The sequence below is a fragment of the Carlito syrichta genome, unplaced genomic scaffold (genome assembly GCF_000164805.1).
Source record: "Carlito syrichta isolate Samal-C Ts95f unplaced genomic scaffold, Tarsius_syrichta-2.0.1 Scaffold303375, whole genome shotgun sequence".
NCBI lineage: Eukaryota > Metazoa > Chordata > Mammalia > Primates > Tarsiidae > Carlito > Carlito syrichta.
The window spans coordinates 80,042-100,930 of NW_007247471.1; the positions used below are offsets into that span (position 1 = coordinate 80,042).

At 54.3% G+C, this 20,889-nt stretch overlaps 1 protein-coding gene across 1 annotated transcript in view; it reads left to right on the forward strand.

The window, feature by feature from the left end:
* The window catches only part of LBH (limb bud and heart development), a 29,058-nt gene that overhangs the window by 6,300 nt on the left and 1,869 nt on the right, over window positions 1-20,889 (forward strand). Inside the window, exon 4 of the mRNA XM_021712576.1 lies at window positions 1,620-1,722. Within this exon, the coding sequence (XP_021568251.1) occupies window positions 1,620-1,722 (103 nt within the window). The remainder of the gene's footprint in view (window positions 1-1,619; window positions 1,723-20,889) is intronic.

Genomic DNA, 20,889 nt, shown 5'->3' on the forward strand with positions numbered 1-20,889 from the left:
TCACGCCTCGGCGCGTCTGGCTCGGGAGCCCGAAAGTGCATGCTCCAACTTTTCGGGCCCGCGCCACGGCCCGGAGCGAGGACCCAGCGCCCCTGCCCCGGGCACGGAGTCTGGAGAACCCCGTGGGCGCTCTTCTGCCCCCTTTCTTTGGAGGTCTCGGCTGCGGAACCCCATGTTGCCCCGAGGCCTGGCATCTTCTCCTCGTCCCCCCTCCTCCATCCCAGCCTGGCTGTGTCTTGAGAGGCGACCCAACTCTCAGAACAAAGTGACATCGCCCCCATTCCCAGGCTTGGCGGCCCCCTCCGCCTGAGTGGCTTGAGAGCAGCAGGTGTTTATGGGTGATGCTTGGAGGCTGCTTAGAGGCTTTGTGTCTCTGGTGGCTGAGGATTTGCCAGGGTGAGTGTTAGGGCCCATCAGAACATCATGAGAAACTGAGGCTTACGACTGCTTCGGTGGTTAGCACTTCACAGTTTGCAATGCGTTTTTGCAGACATCAGCTTGCCCTGACTGGGAGGTGGGCGTTCCTAGCTTCACCGCGACCACAGGCACTTGTGGCTCAGAGAGGTTTCAGGACTTGTTGGCGATCACACAGCTCCCCAGTGGCAGAGCCAACACCAGCGCCTCCTGCTTCCGTTTCCAAACCCAGCGTCGTTGTTTGTGTAACTGGGAGGTGGAGGAGTCTGGCACCCTCTTACCTTAGACAGAGTCCCTAGAGCGCCCGTCCTGCCTTTCCTTACAGCATGCCCACAGGCGCGGTGGTGGAGGCATTCGCTGCACCTGACTTTGTCTTCAGCGTTGGGCACGCAGGATCCCGTGTGCGCCCCTGGGTTGTGCGGGGGTAGCCGGACGTCTGGGCCCTGCTTAGAGTGTGCCAAGCATTTTCACGTGTCAGCCCCTGGTGGGCCAGCTTGGCCCCTCTGGAAATTTCCTTTGCAATCAGAGTCGGGTGTCCTTAAGGCTTTTAATCCAGGGGATGTTTTTCAAGCTGTGAGCTTGCAGCTGCTGTGGCCGAGGCAGAGGCCGGAGGAGGGGCTGGAACGGCAGATGTGAAACTTGCAGAAAAGCTGACCCCTTGGGGCTTTAAGTGGGACATTTGGTCAGAAGAAGCACCCAGGGACAGGGACATTTAGGAAGGCAGCGTGATTGGACCGCGTTTCCCCGAGGTCGGCTTGCTACCGTTATTATGTAATAATAATAGGCACTTCCCTTTGGGGAATTCACCTGAGGATTATTTTTATTCCTGGGTGGGGGGTGAAGGGTGGTGTGGTTGTTGGCTTTCATGCAGACAGATGGACTCGGCGCCCTACTCTTTTGGTTGTGTCTAGCTCTGTCACTTGAAAGCAGCCACGGGGTCGCTCTGTGCTCCTGGGGACTAGTGCACAGGAGAGGTGGGTGCGAGCCCCCTCCTCAAGAGGTTTGCAGACTGGGGCTCTGCTGGGGTGGAGAGCCTTGCACCGCGGCTGCCAGGCACTTCCCCGGGCGTGAGCTTGTTTTGCTGCGAGTTCTGTTTTGAGCCCTGGCATCCTGTCTGCACACAGTCCCCCGAGCCACAGTCGCGGATGCGCAAGGGTGGCGTGTGCAGGGCATGGCTTGCTGACTTTCCATCTGGTTTCCTGCAGCCCTGACTACCTGAGATCGCCCGAGATGACCGAGGTGATGATGAACGCCCCGTCCATGGAGGAGATGGGCCTCAGCCCCCGGAAGGATGGCCTTTCCTACCAGGTGAGTGAGGTCGGCTTCCTCCGGCTCCACGGAGCCCGCGGGCTTCCGGTGGAGTTGGAGACAGACTTGGCTGTGCATCCCGGTGCCACTTGGAAGAGCTGTGTGACCTCGGGAGAGTCTCCGCCGACCAGCAAGCCTCGGTTTCTTCCTCTGTAGAATGGCGGCATAGTGGTGCTTGCCTCATAGGATTGTGGTGGAGAGTCAGCATGATGAGACTGACGTGTGCGGGCAAGGGCTCCCTGGTGCTTGGAACATGTGCTTCGTTTGTTAGCCATCCTGCCCGGTGACCTCACCCCTTCAAGGTGGCAGAGGAGGAAACGATCTCTGCATCACTTCAGATCAGAACTTCCCTTGCAGCTGTCCCTGGTCAGCTTAGCACTGCTGTGAGGGCCGGCTCCTGGGGAGGGTAGCCTGGTAGGGACTGTGGCTCCACACCGCCGTCCTCCTCGGGTTGACCACTGAAGAGGCGATGCCCCGAGAGGTTGCTGTCTCAGGCCTGCTGTTGCTGGAGTCCAGCTTGGGGGCCGTCCTGTCTGGTGGATCCTCAGTGTCTAGGGACCCCACGGAGGGCCCCGTGTGACCAGGACTCACCTGCCCTCTCCCTGCCTGGCGGTCTTTCCACTGTGCCCCGTGGGTAGTGGACCGTGGGCCTCCTCTGGTCATTTCTGGGACCATAAGCTGGCTCTGGGCTTTCCAGGAGAGTTTCTAGATTGTGGCGTGGGAGGGAGGAAGCTGTTTCTAAGGGAGACCTCGGGTAGGGACGGGTGTCTGGTGGTTGGCCCAGGGGGCTCAAATGGGGCGTGGCGGGTCCCTGTAGCAGTAAGTATGTGCCCACTGCAGGCCCAGTTCGCTACAGACGTGACCCTGCTCCCGGGTGGAGCCTCATCCGCCAAACAGCCAGGACCCCGGGCTCAGCCCAAGTCGGGATGTGGGTCTCTCGGACCCCAAAGCCTGATGCATCATGCCTGTGCACCACAGGTGGGTCCTGGTCACAGTCTAGACTTAGACTGGTTGGCCATTGCTCAGAACTATCCCAGGGCACTGGTGTTGTAAAAAAGGGAGAAACAGAGCGCCGGGCAGGTGCGGTAGGGGAGTGAACAAAAGCAGAATGGGAGCTCAGGCAGGTTATGCCTCCGAGGAGACTCTTGGCCTTGTGTCCTGGAGGCAGTTCCTCCTGCTGCCTGGAAGGAGTCTTCAGCCTGAAGGGGTTGTGGGATCAAGGGGAACTCAAGGGTTTATGCCCTCCTTCCCCAAAGGGTGGGTCCGAGGAAGAAGGTTGTGGGCTCCACCCAGGGGAGGGTGGGAGTTTCCAGGCTGCCAGCAGGGTGTTTTGAAGAAGAGTTTCCAAGCCGCTGAGTCAGACTGAGTCTCTCCGTGACCACAGGTGAGGCTTGCTTTCAGTTCTGGGGCTCAGGTTTCCATCACAGAACCTTCTCCCACTCGGTCCCCTGCCCATCTCCTGGACGTTTTTTAGCTTCACCTTGTAGAGACACCCAGGACAGAGGGCCAAGCCCCACAGGGCCGTTTCCTCATGGCTCTGAGGCCTTCAGGCTGTTTTGCTGAGAGGCCAGGGCAGGCAGCCTGGGAGGGAGGGGCTGGCCCAAGGAGGGCAGTGCGTCGCCTCTGAGCCCCCGAGATATCTCGGCACTGCCTGGGAAAGGGTTCCTCGGGTCTCCCTGTGCAGCCCCTCGGGAAACCCGTCCCTGCTCCCCAGGTGGAGACCCCCACCCTGTTCCAGAGAACCTCACCTGGGACTTCAGAGAGATGTCCTGGTTGTCTGGCAGAAGGTCGAGGAGGGGCTGTGGCATTTCACCAGGCACATGCACTGTGCCGCTCCCACGTGCAGCCCACTTCATGGGCCTCTGTCCATGGGGGTTAGGCCTGAGTGGGAACCAGCGTCTGGAAGGCAGGTGGGAGCCCTTCCGGGTGTGGTGGCAGAGACCGACTCTGGGACGGTCAGTCTGGGCCTGAGCTTTGAGGAAAGCAGGACTCAGGAGGGTGGCTCTCTTTCCAGGCACCCCTGGATTCCCCCTGTTTGTGCCGGTCATGGGCCCTGGGCCTGCCCTGACGGTTATGGGGCGATGGAGTTCTCTGGCTGCACTAGGCTTGTGCCGCCCAGTAAGATACAGTCCCACCACAGACCTGGGGACGGGCTGGGACTGGCCCTCAGCAGAAGCCGTGCAGGGCTGGGGGGACCCCATAGCACAGGCTTTTAGCAGGAACTGTTCTTCTAAGGAATCGAGAAAGGGAAGGAGGCATCAGTCCAGCCTTAGTGGATGAAGTAGAACTTCGGGCTTGTGATTTGACCTTGGAACAAAATCATCAAATAGATGGCACATCGGACTCTGTCAGTCACTCCCCCGCCTCTCAGAGTTATCGAGAATGATGCTTTCCTGGTTCCTCTGAAGCAGATGTGACCTTTCCTCCAGCGCCTGTGTTGTTTTGTGCTTACCAGCAGTGCTGCGCCGGGCATCTCTGGCAGGAAAAGAGACGGGCCCTGTTTCTCCCTCTCCCTGCCAGGTCCTCCCTCAGGGCAGGGGACTTACGATCTCAGCACCCATCCCCACCAGAGGTGCCTACACTTGGTGCTGAGTGCCAGGGCCATTTCCTGAGAGTTGGCCTGCTGACCTGAAGCCGCTGTGCACCCCACCATGGCATCTGATGGGCTGCTTCGGCCCAGGCCTCTTGCCACATCAGATGGATGCCGCTTAAATCCTCTGAGAGCTTGAGACGAGCCCTGCCTGCTGTCCTGGGGCAGTCAGTGCTATTTCGTGGCCGAGCCGGCACCTTGTTCCATGGCCTCGTTCATATGGAGATTCATCTTGGTACGGGAGAGCCTCGTCTGCGTGTGGCGTGATGCCCCATGGGGCGGGCAGGGACCCGGTTCCTAGAAAGTCCAGGCACATTCTGGGCGGGCTGGGGCAGCAGCCAACTCGCCAGCCGACGGGGAGGATGTCCGTGAGGACACCCAAGTCCCTGACAGCAGCGGCTCTGTCCCCACGCCGCATCTGTGAGCCCCGTGCCTCCAGCTTCTGGGACAGGAACACCTGCTGCCCAGCACCCCACATTCCCCTGGTTCAGGGGAACAAGTCAGCCAGTCACCATCTAAGCACGTGGTGTCCGGGATTGCCTCCATGACCTGGACTCCCTCTACCCTGTGCCCCCGCTGGCCCGGGCTCTACCTGGGGAAGGGTCCTGGGAGTTTGCCTGTGGGCAGGGGCACCGCCACCCCCGAGGGCATGGGACTCGGGCCTTGCTGCCTGACAGTTGTCCCTCCACTGAGTTCCCTGCAGTGTCATCGCCTTGTGGAGGTCTCGATGTGTCTTCTTGGTTTTCACTTAAAACTGTCCCTTTCAAAGCATCTGGACCAAGACCCGATCACTCGATCCCTCCACGGGCCCTTTGAATTCCTCTCTCACAGCCCTTCCTGGCTGCCCGTGGATTCCACCTGCTGTTGTTCTTGGGCCTGTCTCCTGTTCTTTGACATCCGTCCATCAGTCCCTGGTCCCCTCTGTGGGAAAGCAAGGGAGGGTGAGGGGGTGCTGTGAACCGGAGGGACCGTTTCTCCATGGGTACTCTGAGCCTTCCTGGAGCTTCAGAACCGAGAGCTTCCTCGTGGAGGGAGTGGGGTCCTGGCATCTAGTGGGATCCTGGGAGGAAGGACAGTGGCGCTGACCTCTGTGACGTGCCCCTTGCAGTTCAAGACCCAGGCTGTGGCTTGTTGTGGAGAGGCCTGAAGACCCCAGGTCTGAAAACCAGCCTCTCCTGGGACAGGATCTCTTGGTCTCTGCCTCCCAGGCCTAGCAGCCACCCGCTCCCTCTGTCCTCTCCCTCCTCGTCCCGAGAAAGTGAGACTGACACGTGTGTGAGGTGTCCCTGGTGCTGGTCCCTCTCTCTGGAAGCTGGATCTGTGTCATCGCCAAAGTAAGGGGGCTGCTGGAACCCCACCCTTTTCCCCCAGGCGGTGCTGTCAGACGGTGAAGGCCTCTCAAGCCCAGGTTCATCCTGGGTGGCATGTGCATGTTGAAACGGGATGGGCCGAGCCCTCGGGAAGGTTCCCGCGTGGTGTCCCACCTCTGTCCCCAGCTGGCTGTCCCCGCCTGTTCTGGGCCTACGTTCCACTGCCTTTGTCTCCTCCTCCTCACTCTCATCGGCGCCCCAGTTATCGTGCCCATGGCCTCAAGAGTTGGGCTGCCCTGGTAAGCAGGTCCCATGGCCACCAGGAAACCGTACTCCCAGCATTCGACTTAGAGGCCTCAGTTGTTCCTGGAGAGACAGAGCTGAGATTCTAACCCCTGGCAGGCACGTCCAGCCACAGACGCATGCCCCAAAGTTGCAGGAAGTGTTCCTCTCCCACCCCTCTCCTGGGTGAACATGATAACGGGATATAAAGCTGGGAGGCAGGGCCACCTGTCTCAGATGTATGGAACCTTCCTCCACGCAGTGTTGGCCTGTGTCCGAACAGAGCCACCTTCAGAGCAAGTCCACTCCATGGGAGGCCTAGCACCTGCCCCCCTGTGCTCAGAGCCTCATGCACACGACACGCTCACGGTTCTGGAAGGCTCCAGGCTAAGGCCTACAGGGGCATGAGCTGAATTCATGGGTCTTCCCCTCGCCCAGATGCCGGGGTCACAGTGGGGAGTATGTGGTACAGCCAGGCAAGGGACAGGTGTCATCGCTGCCCCAACCAGGTGTTGCACACTAGGCCGCACAGCCCACTGCCTCTCTCCAGGTAGCCGGGTATCATTTCTCCACAGGTCTGGGGCAGGGTCTCAGACTGCTTCTTGCTCCCACTGAACAAGACTCCTACTTGTTCCCAACTGCGAGCTTCCTGCGTGGAGGGAGTGAGTCCTGGCACCTAGTGGAGTCCTGGGAGGAGGGACAGTGGCACTGACCTCTGTGACGTGCCCCTTGTAGTTCAGGACTATGTGCATGGGCACGTCCTACAGATACCCGCCTCGTGAGTGCTGAGTGAGGGGCCAGCCCGTCCTTCCTCTCCCTTCCTGCGCTGGGAGCCATCCCTTGACCCTGGCGGTCCTGTCAATTGCACGGGATCAGTTTCCTCCGAGTAGATGCCGTCTCCCGCCTTGCGTAGAGAGGGTTGTACCATCTGGGGGAGGGATGCACCGGGTGGTGAGTCTTGTGACTGTTCCAAGAGCTATTCTTGGGTGTCTAGTGAGTGTCCTGGAATGATCCTGTGGGCCGGGGTTCTGCAATAATCCTCAGGATGTGACGACAGGCCTCATCCACACAGGGTTCAGGCTCTCGGGGGCTTCCCTCCCTCCCGGTCTCGTGACCGCAGCACTGCCTCTGCCGGCCTGTCGTCTTGCCACCGCGTCCCTCATCCCCAGGCTCACCGCAGAGTCGGTCATCAGACCCGGGGCCTGCCACTTCACGCCTTGGCTGGGGCAGGCCTTCACCACAGGCCCAGCTTGACACAGGTGAATGTGCACAGTTTACCCAGACTGTCGTTAGCCTCGCTCGTGGGCCTCAAGGAACGTTGGGAGCCCCCTTGGTGCCTTACCCCCGCCCCCGCTGGACTTTAGCTTTGCTCTGGCCATGGTTCCTTTTAGGTGGACTTTGTGGATGCGGCCCTCAAGCATTCCTTGTCCATGGAGAGACACAGAGCTAAGATGGATTCCTTGCCCCTCAGCCGGGAAGTTTACTGGAGCTGATGGGGGGGAGGGTTCTGAATCTCTCACCTGGAGCAGAACTGGCCCGAGCAAGGAGAATACACAAGTGTCAGTCCAGACTCCTCACTTGATTTAGGGGTGGTTTCCAGACAGAATTTGAAATCTGCCTTGAAGGTTGGGTCCTGTCATCTCAACGCATTGGGAGGCCGAGGCAGGAGGATCACTGGAGGTCAGGAGTTTGAGACCAGCCTGGGCAACATAAGCATGACTCAGTCTCTATGAAAGAAATAAAAATTAAATTTAAAAATTGTACAGGCCGGGCGTGGTGGCTCAAGCCTGTCATCCCAGCACTTTGGGAGGCTGAGGCAAGAGGATCACCTGAGCCCATGGGATTCGAGGCCAACCTGGGCAACATGGTGAGACCTCTTCTCTACCAAAAAAAAAAAATATTAGTCAGGTGTGGTAGCTTGCGCCTGTAGTTCTGGCTACTTGGAAGGCTGAGGCAAGAGGATCGCCGGAGCCCAGCAGGTCGATGCTGGGGTGGCCCAGCCTGGGCGACGGAGTGAGACTCTGACTCAAAAAATAAAAAATAATTCACGTATATGTGTGTGTGTATACACACATACCTTGAGTTCCTCTTCTGCCTTTACTTTGGAGTCGAAAGTGCTTCTCCAGCCTGGATTTGGGGGATATCCTTAACTTGTGCGAGCTCCTACACATTTTCTGCTGACATAGCTGGAATTTAGTAGGTGACCACTAACCCAGGCTCTGTCGGCAACCGGCCACACTCACTGACACCCACACGCACACACAACCGACAGGGCAGATGGCGGGGCGTTCACAGGGGCGGTTTGTTTTTATTTTTTTCTTTAGCAGACGACGTGAATCAAATAACGGTTGTTTTAGATGAGAGTGTTGTAACACAGGAAATTTTTCTTTTTCCCCCTTTGCTAGTAATTTCGTATTCTCACTGATCAAGTGTGTGTTATTTTTATGCTTGCTTTTCAAATTTTTAAAGTGGCAGATGCCCATTATGGAGCTTTTATTTTTTTCCTTAAGCCTTTTATTACCCAGTCATCATACACTCACCACGTTTAATCACAGCTGTTCGCATTCTAGTATCTCTTCCTTTCCTTTCCAGCGCGCTTCCGTTTTATGCCGCCAGGATCACACTGCATTGTGTTCCGTTCTTTTACCTCGCGCCGTCGAAGTCATCAGTGTCATGGCATTACAGTTTACCTAAAAAATGCTAAATTATCGTTTTAATAAGTGCTCAGTATTGTGTCATAAAGTTAAAACACAACCTTTTTGACTGTTCTTCAGTTGTTGAAATGTTTAGGTCATACATTTTTCTCTCTTACAAATAAGGTGATAATTCATATATAACTTTATGTGTAAATCTTTGTGCAGAATGTATACTATTTCCTTAGAACAGGGTCTCAGCAAAAGGACCTCAGAGTCAAGTACGTGTTTCAACATGCCATCATTATAAAGGTAATATTTATTTATAGAAACTTAGGAAAATACAGAGAAGTGTGAAGAAAAAAATCACCCTGGTTTCTATCACTGAAATATTTTGGTATGCTTACTCTTAGTATTTCTCTGAACATTTGTAATTCAAAAAGTAAAATGGAGATAATACTGCCTATGCTATAGTGAGTCCTTTTTTCACGTGATATGTGACTGTGTTCTTGCCATTTGGTTTTCTTTGTAGAATTTCCTTGTGTACCACTTCTTGTTGATGATAGTCTGGGTTGTGGTATATTGTGTTCCTACCCAAACACTGTTCCGAGCATCATTTACATCAGTCCCTGCAAAGTCCCAATTCATCTCCTTGGAGTAAGTTCCTGGAAGTAGAAGTATTGATTCAAAGAGACTCAGCATCATTAAGCCTTTTGATTATGTGTTACCTTAAAAACAGAACACATAAATAAAAGAGTTCATCCACATAGAAACTACCAGCATGGAAAACTCCAGCAGACAGAATCTTGGGGCGGGGTGTCTGCAGAGGTGGCCCGTGGGGGAGTTCTGTGAACGGTCAGAAGAGAGTTGGCTATTCTCAGGCGCTTAGGAGTTGCCGTCATCTTCCCGAAGTGTGTTCCTTGCTTATTTCCAGCACAACAGTGGCCGTTGGTGGTGTTTGACAACACTGAGCCACGCTGCACAGGAGTTGGGGACCGTATTCTCACTCCTCATCTGGTGTTGTGGCACACTTCTTGGATTACAAATATCCGTGGGGCAGTGATGGCTCGACGTGTCTTCTTTGCTCTGTTAGTGACATTGGAGCCTCATGTGACCTTGAAGAAGACCAGTGAGATTGCATTGTTCTGGAGACCCACAAAGCTTGACCAGATGTGTGCTTGCTCCCCGGGCCGCCCTGGTCCCTGAGTTCTAGGCTCACGGAACCCTCAAGCTTGAGAAGTATTGCCTCTCTGGGCTCAAGGCTGGACTAGGCTCTGAGAAGTAGGTCTCAGCATACTGGACGTTTGGGCCCCGTGTCCAAGGGCCTCTGTCCTACACCTGCAGGTTTCCCACCCTTTAAACACATGAACAGTCCAAGCCAGTGTCCTGGCAGGGTCTACACTCTCCTGCTGGTTTGCAGAATAAATTTCGGTGTGGCCCAGATAACTTTAAAAACGTGAGTGCATTTTAATGGTGACTGCCTACGGCATGTAACCCCACCACGGCTGCAGAAAACACATGCTTTAGACAGATGCATCAAGGGAAACCCTAGCTTGTCCGCGGGTGGGCTCAAGGAAGGCGGAGTTGGAGGCTGACATGGTCTCACGGGGTGTGGCAGTCCACAGGACGGGGCTCCTTGACCCTGAAGTCACTGTTGCAACCGCAAAGGGACCATCTCAAGCAGAAGCCTTCTGAGAGATGGCTAACTCATTCTGCGTTCTTTGCTCCCTCAAGCACGGCAGCTGAGGCAGCAGGGTCTCACGCCTAGATACTTCTTGACAGTGCTTCTGCGTGTGTCCTGTACCACATACTAACACCGTGTTGACATGAGAGGCCTGCGGCCCCTGGGGCTCTCACATACTCTCCCAGGGAGACGGCAGTGGAAGGGTTTTCAGGAAACCCGTTTCTACGTCTAAGCCATCTTCTTGTTTTTCTCGAACTACATTTCCTGAAGACCGACTTCCCCAGCTTCTTTGTCCCACCTTGCCTTCAAAACCACCCTCTCCCTCTTTCCAAGAAGAGACCTGCCATAGCCTCGCCCATCTGGCACAGGAAGAAGCCAACTGAATACAAATCGCCAGGCGCAGTGGCTCATGCCTGTCATCCCAGCACTTTGGGAGGCCGAGGTGGGAGGAGTCCTTGAGGCCAGGAGTTCGAGACCAGCCCAGGAGAAAGAAATTAGCCAGGTGTGGTGGCACATGCCTGTAGCCCACTTACTTGGGAGGCTGAGACAGAAGGATTGCTTGAGCCCAGGAAGTCCAGGCTGTGGTGAGCCGTGATCGTGCCACTGCACTCCAGCCACGATGACAGAGTGAGAACCTGATGCCCCCCCCAATGTACCTTTTTGTTCAGTAATCACTTGTGATGTGTTCACAGATAGTTATGTACTAAGAACTGCAATAAGCCAGCCCAGACTTCTGTTTTTATTCATGAAGCCTTGAAGTTGCAGGACATCTTTTAAAAAATGTCAATTAGGTACATAAATGCACTTTTTTTGTTGCAGAGAAGTATGAAAAGGTAATGACTAAAAGCTTTTAAACATAAAAATATATTACATAAGCCGGGCTCAGTGGCTCAGCCTGTAATCCCGCGCCTTTGGGAGGCTGAGGTGAGTGGATTGCCTGAGCCCGTGGGTTCGAGACCCGCCTGGGCAGCGAGACCTCATCTCTACAGTAAATCAGAAAATCAACCAGGCGTGGTAGCACATGCCTGTAATTCCAGCTACTTGGAAGGCTGAGGCGGAAGGGTCGCCGGGGCCCAGCAGGTCGAGGCTGCGGTGGCTGGGAGCGGCCACTGCACTCCAGTCTGGGTGACAGAGTGGACTCCAACTCAAAAAAGAAAAAAAAATTATATATATATATATATTACATGAAGAAAATCTTCTGTGGAGAGGTTGAATGGGAACACGGTTTAATGCAGAGAAAGGAGTTTGGCCAACTTGCTCTTGAGTTTTGGGGGTTTGTTTGAGTCAGAGTCTCACTGTCGCCCAGGTTGGAGTGCAGTGGCACACTCCAACACTCACACTCACGGCCACCACAGCCTCACCCTGCTGGGCTCAGCCTTCCAAGTAGCTGGAACTATAGGTGTGTGCCACCATGCCCAGCTATTTTTTTTTTTTTGTAGAGATGAAGTCTCTCTATGTTGCCTGGGCTGGTCTCGAACCCCGGGCTCAGGCAATCCTCTCACCTCCAGCTCCTATGGTGCTGGGGTAGCACATGTGAGCCACTGCACCCGTCTGCTCCTGAAATTTTGAATTGTGATCAAATCACTGTGGTGTTCCTAGTTCATCAGCAGAGTTAAGACAGTGGGGCAAGGGCTTTGTTTTAAAGTGCAAAATTCAACTAGATCAGGAGTTTCGGAACCTGCGTAAGGAGACACCTTTTGGGGATGACGCAGAAGGTCTGGACGCGGGTGGGCCCCCTCTCCGTGGAGCTGAGCAGTGACTCCTCACGCTCCGAGTGGTGGCAGCTCTGAGACCAGGTTCTGCTTCCGTAAGGGCTGTCCTCTACCGTAGTGTGATACTGGGCCCCCCGGCTATTCCCTGGGCACAGCCTGTGACACAGAGCTCAGAACCTGTCAACACGGAGGGATTATAGATTCAGCGTCCGGATAACCGGCGCCTAATCTGGGCTTTGACGCTGCCTGTGTCACCTCAGGCAACTGGCGTCACCTCTTCGGCCTTGATGTTGTCACCTCTGGGTGAGAGGGTGGATCCCTGTTGTGTTTGCAGGAGAGCTGGGGGTTGAAGTGAACCCTCCATCCCGATCCCAGCCCTTCGGGGGTTGAAATACCTGCTGTTTCTTCCCCCTAGGGCTTCTAGGCATTAGAAGGACCATGTGTTCCCCTTAAAACTCTTTTAGTCTTAGGAGATGTGTTGTCTTTCAGCCTTGACCCTCACAGTCATTCTCCTGGGGGTGTTATTTCCATGGGCCAGTAGGTCTCCAGCCTTTTTTATTTTTTTCTTTTTTGAGTTGGAGTCACTCTGTAACCAGGCTGGAGTGCAGTGGCATGCACACTGCCAGCCACCACAGTCTTGACCTGCTGGGCTCAGGCAATCTTTCTGCCTCAGCCTTCCAAGTAGCTGGAACCAAAGGCATGAGCCACCATGCCTAGCTAATTTTTTTTTTTATTTTTCGTAGAGATGAGGTCTCACCACGTTTGCCCAGGCTGGTCTCAAACCCCTGGGCTCAAGTAATCCTCTTATCTCTGCCTCCCAGAATGCTGGGATTACAGGCGTGAACTACCATCCCCACCTCCCTTTTACACTCTGAAACACTATTTAGGACCACCCAGAGACCTTTGGCTTACATGGACTGTGTCTTTTGATATTTACTGTTTTATAAATTAAAATGGAATTTAAAAATGTTTTAGTTACTAAATCATTTGAATAACATAAGACCATTACATGTTACTATAAATAATAGGTTTGTTTGTTTGTTTTTTGAGTCGGGGTCTCACTGTGTTGTCCAGGCTGGAGTGCAATGACATGATCACGGCTCTCAGTAACCTCCACATCCTGGGCTCAGGCCTCATTCTCCCAAGTAGCCAGGGCTATAGGTGCATGCCACTACACCCAGCTAGTTTTTTCATTAAAAAAATTTTTTTTGTCAAGACGAGATCTCGCTATGTTGCCTAGGCTGGTCTCAAACCCCTGGAGTGAAGCAGTCCTCCTGCCTCAGCTTCCCAAAGTGTTGGGATTACTGACGTGAGCCACCTCGCCTGGCCTCCTAAATAATAGCTTTTTAAAATAAAAATGAATATGTTTTCCAAAACAGAAAAAACTTAGTGAGAAAAGGGGCATTTCTGGACGTTTCTGCAAGTCTGTTTAATGTCTGGTTTAACGGGAGGTGGCTGGACGCTCACGTGGGCTTCCCCAGTCAGTCTGTGGCTGTGTGTCTTGATGGAAGTGCTCGGGGAAGATCTGGCCTGTGCTGATTTGCAGTTAGGAAAGGAAGGAGTGTTTTCGCAACCTCTTCAGCAGTTTCTTTGATACTTTACCAAAACTCGACAAGTGGTGGTTTCTTAAACCTCGGTGGTGATGTGGTGTCTGAAACCGTATCAGGGACCCTTCTGGTAAAGTCCATCAGTTCGCCTTGAGCTTTGAGTAAACCTTGTACCCATGTGTGGTTTTGTGGCGTGATGAACGCACCGATGGATCTTTATGCAGATCTTCCAAATGTCGACACATTTCGTTATACAACTTCAAAAAGTCGCTTTTCTCAGTGTCTCCACTGATCTCAGAAAGTCTTCAAGCACTGGGAGGCTGTCAGGTTTTCGGTGACTGATAACGAGTTTTCCAGGATTCTAATTTTTGCTTGAATGCTCTATTTTTATCACCAGTGACAGCTACTTTCCATCATTGCCCTTGAAGTGACAGGCTCAGTCTGTCCATTTTTGAGAAAATGCCGCGTGCTCCAGTTGGAATAACTATCCTGGTTGGTCACTCTTTCAAGTGGCAATGCTGTGCCTCAGAGCACTGCCCCCAAGTCGTGTCTCCATGCCGCATGTTAAAACTGCACGTATTTAGGAGTCAATATTTAATGAAAATGAACGTTTCCTGCCTCATGCAGGATGCTAAGTACTTTGCTCATTTGTTTTCATCGTATGATGTGGCAAACAGTGGACAGTGCTGTTTGCTGCCTGGGTGCTAATTTCTGCCAAGGGGCCAGCAGCCTCGCCTGTCACTGCTTTCTTTCTTTTTTTTAAGATTGGAAAATATAGTTTATTTAGAAAGTATATTACAGAGAGAGGAGATTCACCCGCCCCCCAAAGGAGAGGAGGAGGCCAAAGCTAAGAAAATATGGTGGCCATAGCTCAAAAAGCACATGGCTTGGCCAGTGCTTAACAAAACAATGGCCTGTCATTGCTTTCTATACCATCAGGACAAATGTCAATACCATGGAAGGACACGTGACATCTATTCTGAGAATATTTCCCTCTGTGAACACGCCCCTCCTGAAAGGGTCTTGGGATTCGAGCTTGGAGAACAACCGCTCTGGACTGAACAGAACGCCTCTGATAGAGGGTTGTGGGCTTGCAGCTCCCTGTAAGCTGGGTGGCTCCAACGGGACATGCCTGCCACTGGGGGTACGGCCCTGCTTGCTTTAGGCTCTGAGCCCAGCCATGATCAGCCACAATCTCCAGGCCTCTTTTATAGAGCTGCTGTCAAGCCAGGCTTCTTGTTTGAAGAATACTATCTATCTATCTATCTATTATTATTATTATTATTATTATTGAGTCAGAGTCTCACTCTGTCACCCAGGCTGGAGTGTAGTGATATGCTCACGGCCACCACAGCTTCAAACTGCCACCATGCCTAGCGATCCTTCCACCTGAGCCTTCCAAGTAGCTGGGACTACACATGCATGCCACCACACCTGGCTAATTTTTTGATGTATCATAGAGACGAGGTCAAGTTGCCCAGGCTGGTCTCAAATCCCTGGGCTCAGGCAATCCTCTCGCCTCCTCCTCCCAAAGTGCTGGGATGACAGGCGTGAGCCATCATGTCCAGCAAAAATATATTTTTTAAATTTACAGCCTGGTAATTGGGAGATGACCTCACTTCGGGGACAGTGCGAGTTGTCCTGGTCTGTGCTGCAGAAGGGGCGGTGACTGAAGACCCAGCAGAGGCCACAGGACAGGCCTGCAGGGATGTCCTGGGGACTTGCTTCCACTCAAGGATGGGTGTGGGCGCCCCACAGTGGGGCTTAGGGACCCAGACAGGGACAGGCAGGAAGGTGGTGAGACCCGTCTAAGTATCTAAGCTGTACGTCTCCAGAACGAAGAACAAGGTGGTCAGAGCTGGCGTGGGTCAGTCTGGGCTTCCTGAAGGAGAAGGCATGGCCAGGGACCATCTGGGTAGTACCAGGGGAGGAGGAGAGATCGATGGAGGCCTGGTGGCGACTGGGCGGGGGGGACTGTCCTCTTCTGAGAGCACAGTGATGAGACATCTGTAACACGTGGGAATTTGAAGTCATCTTTGCCAGATAACCATGGTCGCTCCTCACTGCCCCAGAGAACTATGAGGAAATTCTCTGACCTTCCAAAAGCCTTGTTGTTTCACGGGGCCCAGGGTTATCAGGAGCCATTGGTGCTAACGAATTGGAATTCGGAGCCCCTGACTTGCAGGATGGGCGTACGTCCGAGAGATGCTCGTGAAAGATGGCGTTTATCCCCAGGATTTCCTGCTCTTTCGAGTTTCAAGGTCAGAGGCTTAGGCATCTTTGATCTGAAGGAAGGCGGTCTTGTGGTGGCCGCGAGTCCCACGTGTCTGCTCAGGCCCTCCATGGGATCAGAGGCACCGGGGAAGGCCGGGGTGGGGCGAGTGGGCATTCGTGGGCCCCATCCAGGGAGGCTGGAGCAAGGGAGCGTCTCAGAGAGGGCCAGGGAGTGGGCGAGCCTCAGAGCTGAGCTGGAGAATGCCTGCCCTCCTGCAGGTGGCCCTCCCAGCCACATTTCATTTTGTCAGGTCACTGAGGTGCAAGTCATCACAGCTTCCAAGTATTTCTTTCTTTTTTTGAGTCGGAGTCTCCCTCTGTCACCCAGGCTGAAAGGCAGAGGCACGCTCCTGGCCACTGCAGCCTCGACCTGCTGGGCTCAGGCGATCCTCCCGCCTCAGCCTTCCAAGTAGCAGGAACCACAGGCACGTGCTACAACGCCCAGCTGATTTTTTGATTTATCGTTGAGACGAGGTCTCGCCAAGTTGCCCAGGCTGGTCTCGAGCCCGTGGGCTCAGGCAATCCTCTCGCCTCCACCTCCCAAAGTGCTGGGATGACAGGCGTGCACCACCGAGCCCGGCCACTTCAAAGTATTTGGAAGACTGTCTGCCTGCCTTCTACTGCTCAGGCTGAGTGCGGGGAGGGTGTTTCTCTTCTGAATTCGCGGCTGCTTCTCCACTCAGCCCCGCGCAGAGCAGGATGCGGGCAGAGATGTGCCCCTTATTGTAAACTAGTCCCCTTGGAAGGAATACACACACACGGTGCCAGCTCATTGTTGATCTCTGGGATAAGTAAGAAACCCAGATGTGGGGAAGTGGGGTGCAGGCTCTGGAGGGGGTGATGGGGGAGGTGCAGAAGGGGAAGACCTTGGCTGCAGGGGCCTCCCAATGACCTGCCAGGTTCTGGATGAGGCAGCTGTGTCTGTTCCTGCCGGCTTGACCCCCACCCAGGGAAACCAAGGCACTGCAAGGAAAGCGATGAAGTCTCAGCCATGTTTATGAAGAACCCAGCCTAGGGTTTGTGAGCACAGCCAGAGAGCCACGTCCACACCTGTCCAAGCCGCCGCTGTTGACATCCTGGTCCCTTGCTCTGATGCCCCGGGAGACCCACTGCCGGGAATGGAGGCTTGAGTGCATGTTTCCACACACCCTCAGCGGCTTCTCTCCAGGACCCTGTGGATAGGACAGGCATGAACCTGAACTTACAGGGGACGGGGAAGGGAGTGGGCCCAGCCTCTGCAAGCCTGGCGGGTGCCATGCTGGCTCCCAGCGCCCCACACTGAGTGACCATGACTGGTCCAGCCGCACTCCCAAGTGGAAGCGACGTCCTCATGCCACCCAGGACAGCTGAGGCTCCCAGACGGGAAGATGACTTGCCCAAGGTTGTGGAGAGAGGAGTTGGGCCCACTAGGCTTGCAGGCTCCTGGTCTGCCATGGGAGAGGTGGCCTGGGCCTTCCAGGTGGCTGGGGCTGACCCAGAGGCAGAGAGGCGGGGCAGCTGGTGGTTGTGTACCTGTAGTCCTGTAGGGCAAGCCTGCTTATCAATCTCAGCGGGATGGCAGCCCGAGGGCTCAGCTCACAGAGCGGGTCCTTAGCCCTTTGTGTCCTGCTGGGCACTTTCCAGCTCCCCACCTGCCGGTGTCCTGTTTCCCCATTAGCATCCCTCTCGTGCTGCCTCCCTCTGCGCTCTGTGACCCTCTTTGTGGCCAGCTTGGGTTGTCACAGGTGCCGGCCTGGGGAGGGTGGCTCGGCCAGGACCGCTCACATTTTCCATGTCCCGTGCCAGGCGCCTCTCCCTGTCCCCCTCAGAGGCAGCGGGTTTAGGCCACCTGGCTTAGAGGCAGACAGGTGATAGCAGGGCCCCCAAATTTGGGCCCTTGAGGCCCCGGTGTTGCCTTTCAATTTCCTCTGTGGGTGATGTGGGAGCTGGCTCGTGACCTGAGTGAAAGCCTGCTGACTGGGTCCTCATCTCCAGAAGCTTCCAGGCTGGCTGTGTGAGGCCTCCTAGGCCCGGGTCAGGCAACCGGGCATCCAAGTGTCCCAGACAGTCCTGCCTTCATGGGCCTCCTGCTTAATGGTCTATCCAGTGTGGTAGACACTGTCACCCGTAGCTACCTAAAGTCGTGTTAAATGTATGTTCATGTTTTCTTATGTCACATATACACCCATGTTAATACAGTGACATTGCAGAAGCTCTCCTGGGCAGTGCTCACCCTCACAGCCAGGAGTCTGCTGGTACCCAGGCCACATCTCGCAGACCGGCCCTTCCTCCTGAAGTCCTAAAGCCCCCCTTCCCCGACCTCCCAAGTGAATGCATTCGGGTTCCAGGATACCTGCTGGAATTGGGGCCACCTGGCAACGGTTGCCTCTGGCAAGGCGTTTCCTGCACAGTTCACCATCACCGAGGCTGGATGCCAGTGTTTCCTGCACCGTGAGACAAACAGGCCCAAGAATGCTCTTGGTGTGTGAGGTCTCAGGGATTCGTTCATTTTGTAGAGGAGGGAGCTTGATGTGCAATCGTTCCATCCCTGCCATCAGCCTGGGCAGCCTGGTGTGACATTCAGGTGTGTGACCCCGGGTGTGGAGTCCAGGGTGGGCAGCGGGGGGCAGAGCTGGGAGAGTTGCAGCTGGGGGGAGTGGTGGTGGATGCTTTAGCCCCGCCCAGGGTGAGACAACCTCCCCACCCCCATCTTTCTTTCTGGGCCTCTTAGGGAAGGGAGCAGGACTTTGGCCTCTCCGCAGTCCACAAGGAGGGGCCCTCTGGGCTAAGAGCTTTACCCAGAAGTGGTTTCTTTCTGGAGCAGGGGCGGTCCTTCCTCCCTGCAGGCACGCAGCGTGTGGGGCTGCCTGCCTCCGACCCTACCTGTCATGTGCTTGGCAAGTCTGACTCAAGGCCTTTTTCCACTGCCTTCCCACCCTGCCCAGTGGCAGTTGCAGCCTCTCATTTTTCTGCTGCCCGGATGATTAAAAAGCATGACTTAGTGGAAAAATGTTGACCCGCTGGGGCCAGCCTCCTCAGCAACTGTGGAGATAAGATTGTGCTGTCTCAGGACTCCAGCTTGGCAGGGCCCTGTCTAGGGAGGCTGGGCTGTGGGGTTCTGGGCGCCCTGTGTTTGCTTTTGGGAGCTGCAGTTTTCAGACACACCCCTGGGTGTCATCTGATAACAAAACCAAGTCGCTGATGGAAGGTTAGATGAATTATAATAGCAATCTTAAAAAAATGCAATTGATGAACTTTGTAAAAGAAAAAAAATATGTACACTTTTTAGGCGGTGCCTGCTTTGAGTGATTCAGGGAGCAGAGTTCTCTGGCAACTAAGCAGTGTTAGAAGTGCAGTGCTCAGAATCCCCCAGGTCTTAAAAGACCTGACTGTGTACAGCTTGGTGTGAACGGCCCTGGTTGGAATTTTTCTTTTTTAATTTTAAAGGTACAATTCAGGGATAGGTATACCAATAGTCATTGTACAGGTAAAGTTTGGGCCTCCCTTTGGTCCCCACTTCATCTGGTTTGAGATAAGGTACCCTTATTGATGAAGTGTGTCCCCCCTCCCCTGGCAGTTTCCCACTATTGTCAGTCCCTTTCTTGTAGTATTGTGATAATTGTTCAGGGTCTGCTTATGAATAAGAACATGTGGTACTCAGTTTTTTGTTTCTGTGATAAATCACCGAGTATTACAGACTCAAAATCCATTCAAGCTGCTGTGATGTTCATAATTTTATCCTTCATGACTGTGTAATATTCCGTATGTACAACATTTTTAAAATCCAGTCTATGTTCGATGGACAGCAAAGTTGGTTCCAACTGTTTGCTGTTGATTACTGTGTTCGGATGACTGCCCCTGCCTGGAGGGTGCACACTCACTGTCCTCTTGTTGAAACTGTGCTAAGGTGGACACTGCAGTTTGGGTTTAGCCTGTGTCCTCAGGACATCGTATCATCTTCATATTTGCCAATAAGCTGTACCCATCTGGTGAAGCAAGAGGGTCACTTCACTTCTCAGGAGGGAGAGACTGAAGCCTTTGAGGCTGAGAGGACTTGGCCAGGGTTACACAGTCAAGGACATGGTGGGCATCTGGGGTCTGTGACTCCACCCACTGTGTCATCCAGCAAACGCTCTGTTTGGAGTCCTGCAGGCCTGGGCATGCAGCCTTGAGTACGTCACACATACTCTCAGTGTGGCACTTCCTGGTCTATAAAAAGGGGTCACAGGAGTCCTCCCCAGCTGTGGGGGTGTGTCTCAAGTCCCCAGTGATGCCCCCGCCCATGGTACTGAGCCTGTCTGTACTGTGACTTTTCCTGCACGTGCATACCCATGATAAAGTTTGATTTATAAATGAGGCATGGTGTGAAATTAACAGCAATGACTACCACTCAGAACAGTGAGGACAACGTCCTGTCATGGAAGTTACGTCAGTGCGGTCTCTCTCTTCCAAAAAACATCTCACTGCACCGTATCCACCTGTTTTCAGGCCACGGTTGGCTATGGGTGGCTGACGCTGCAGACAGGGGGGCCGTGTGTACCACCACATACCTCATGAAGGCACATGAGGTCTGAGGGTCAGCCCAGCAGACGTTGCACCCATTGTCACGTTATTTAGACATCCCCGTATTTTAGTGAAAGGCCTTTTCCTCCTCCCCACTGCCCTCTTCTGCCGGCCCCCTCCTGCTTCTTGTCTCTCTGGCTCTTCCCTGGCCTGTGCAACCATACTGAGAATCACCCCTCCCAGGGGAAGGCACGGCCAGGCATAGGTAAGATGCTGGAGGCAGGCATCTGTGTCCCCCTGACACCCTGCAGCTGTCTCAGGTCCCGAAGAGTTGAAACACATGTCCAGATGGGGAAAACTGCCACGGTCTGAGCTGCCACCCCCAGAGCCGACTGGGAGGTCGAGCCCCAGAGTCGTGCTCGTCGCCCTGGACCGTTTCCACCTGCAACCTGGACATTGACGGGGGTGACCAAGGTCATTTTTCAGAAGGCAGAGGCACGAGAGACAGCAGGTCTGGGTTCAAATTCCGGCTCTAATTCAAGGCTGAGATGGGCATGGGGTGGGGGTTGTGTACAATGTGAGCTGGGGAGCCGGGCTCGGTGGCTCAGCCTGTAATCCCGCGCCTTTGGGAGGCTGAGGTGAGCGGATTGCCA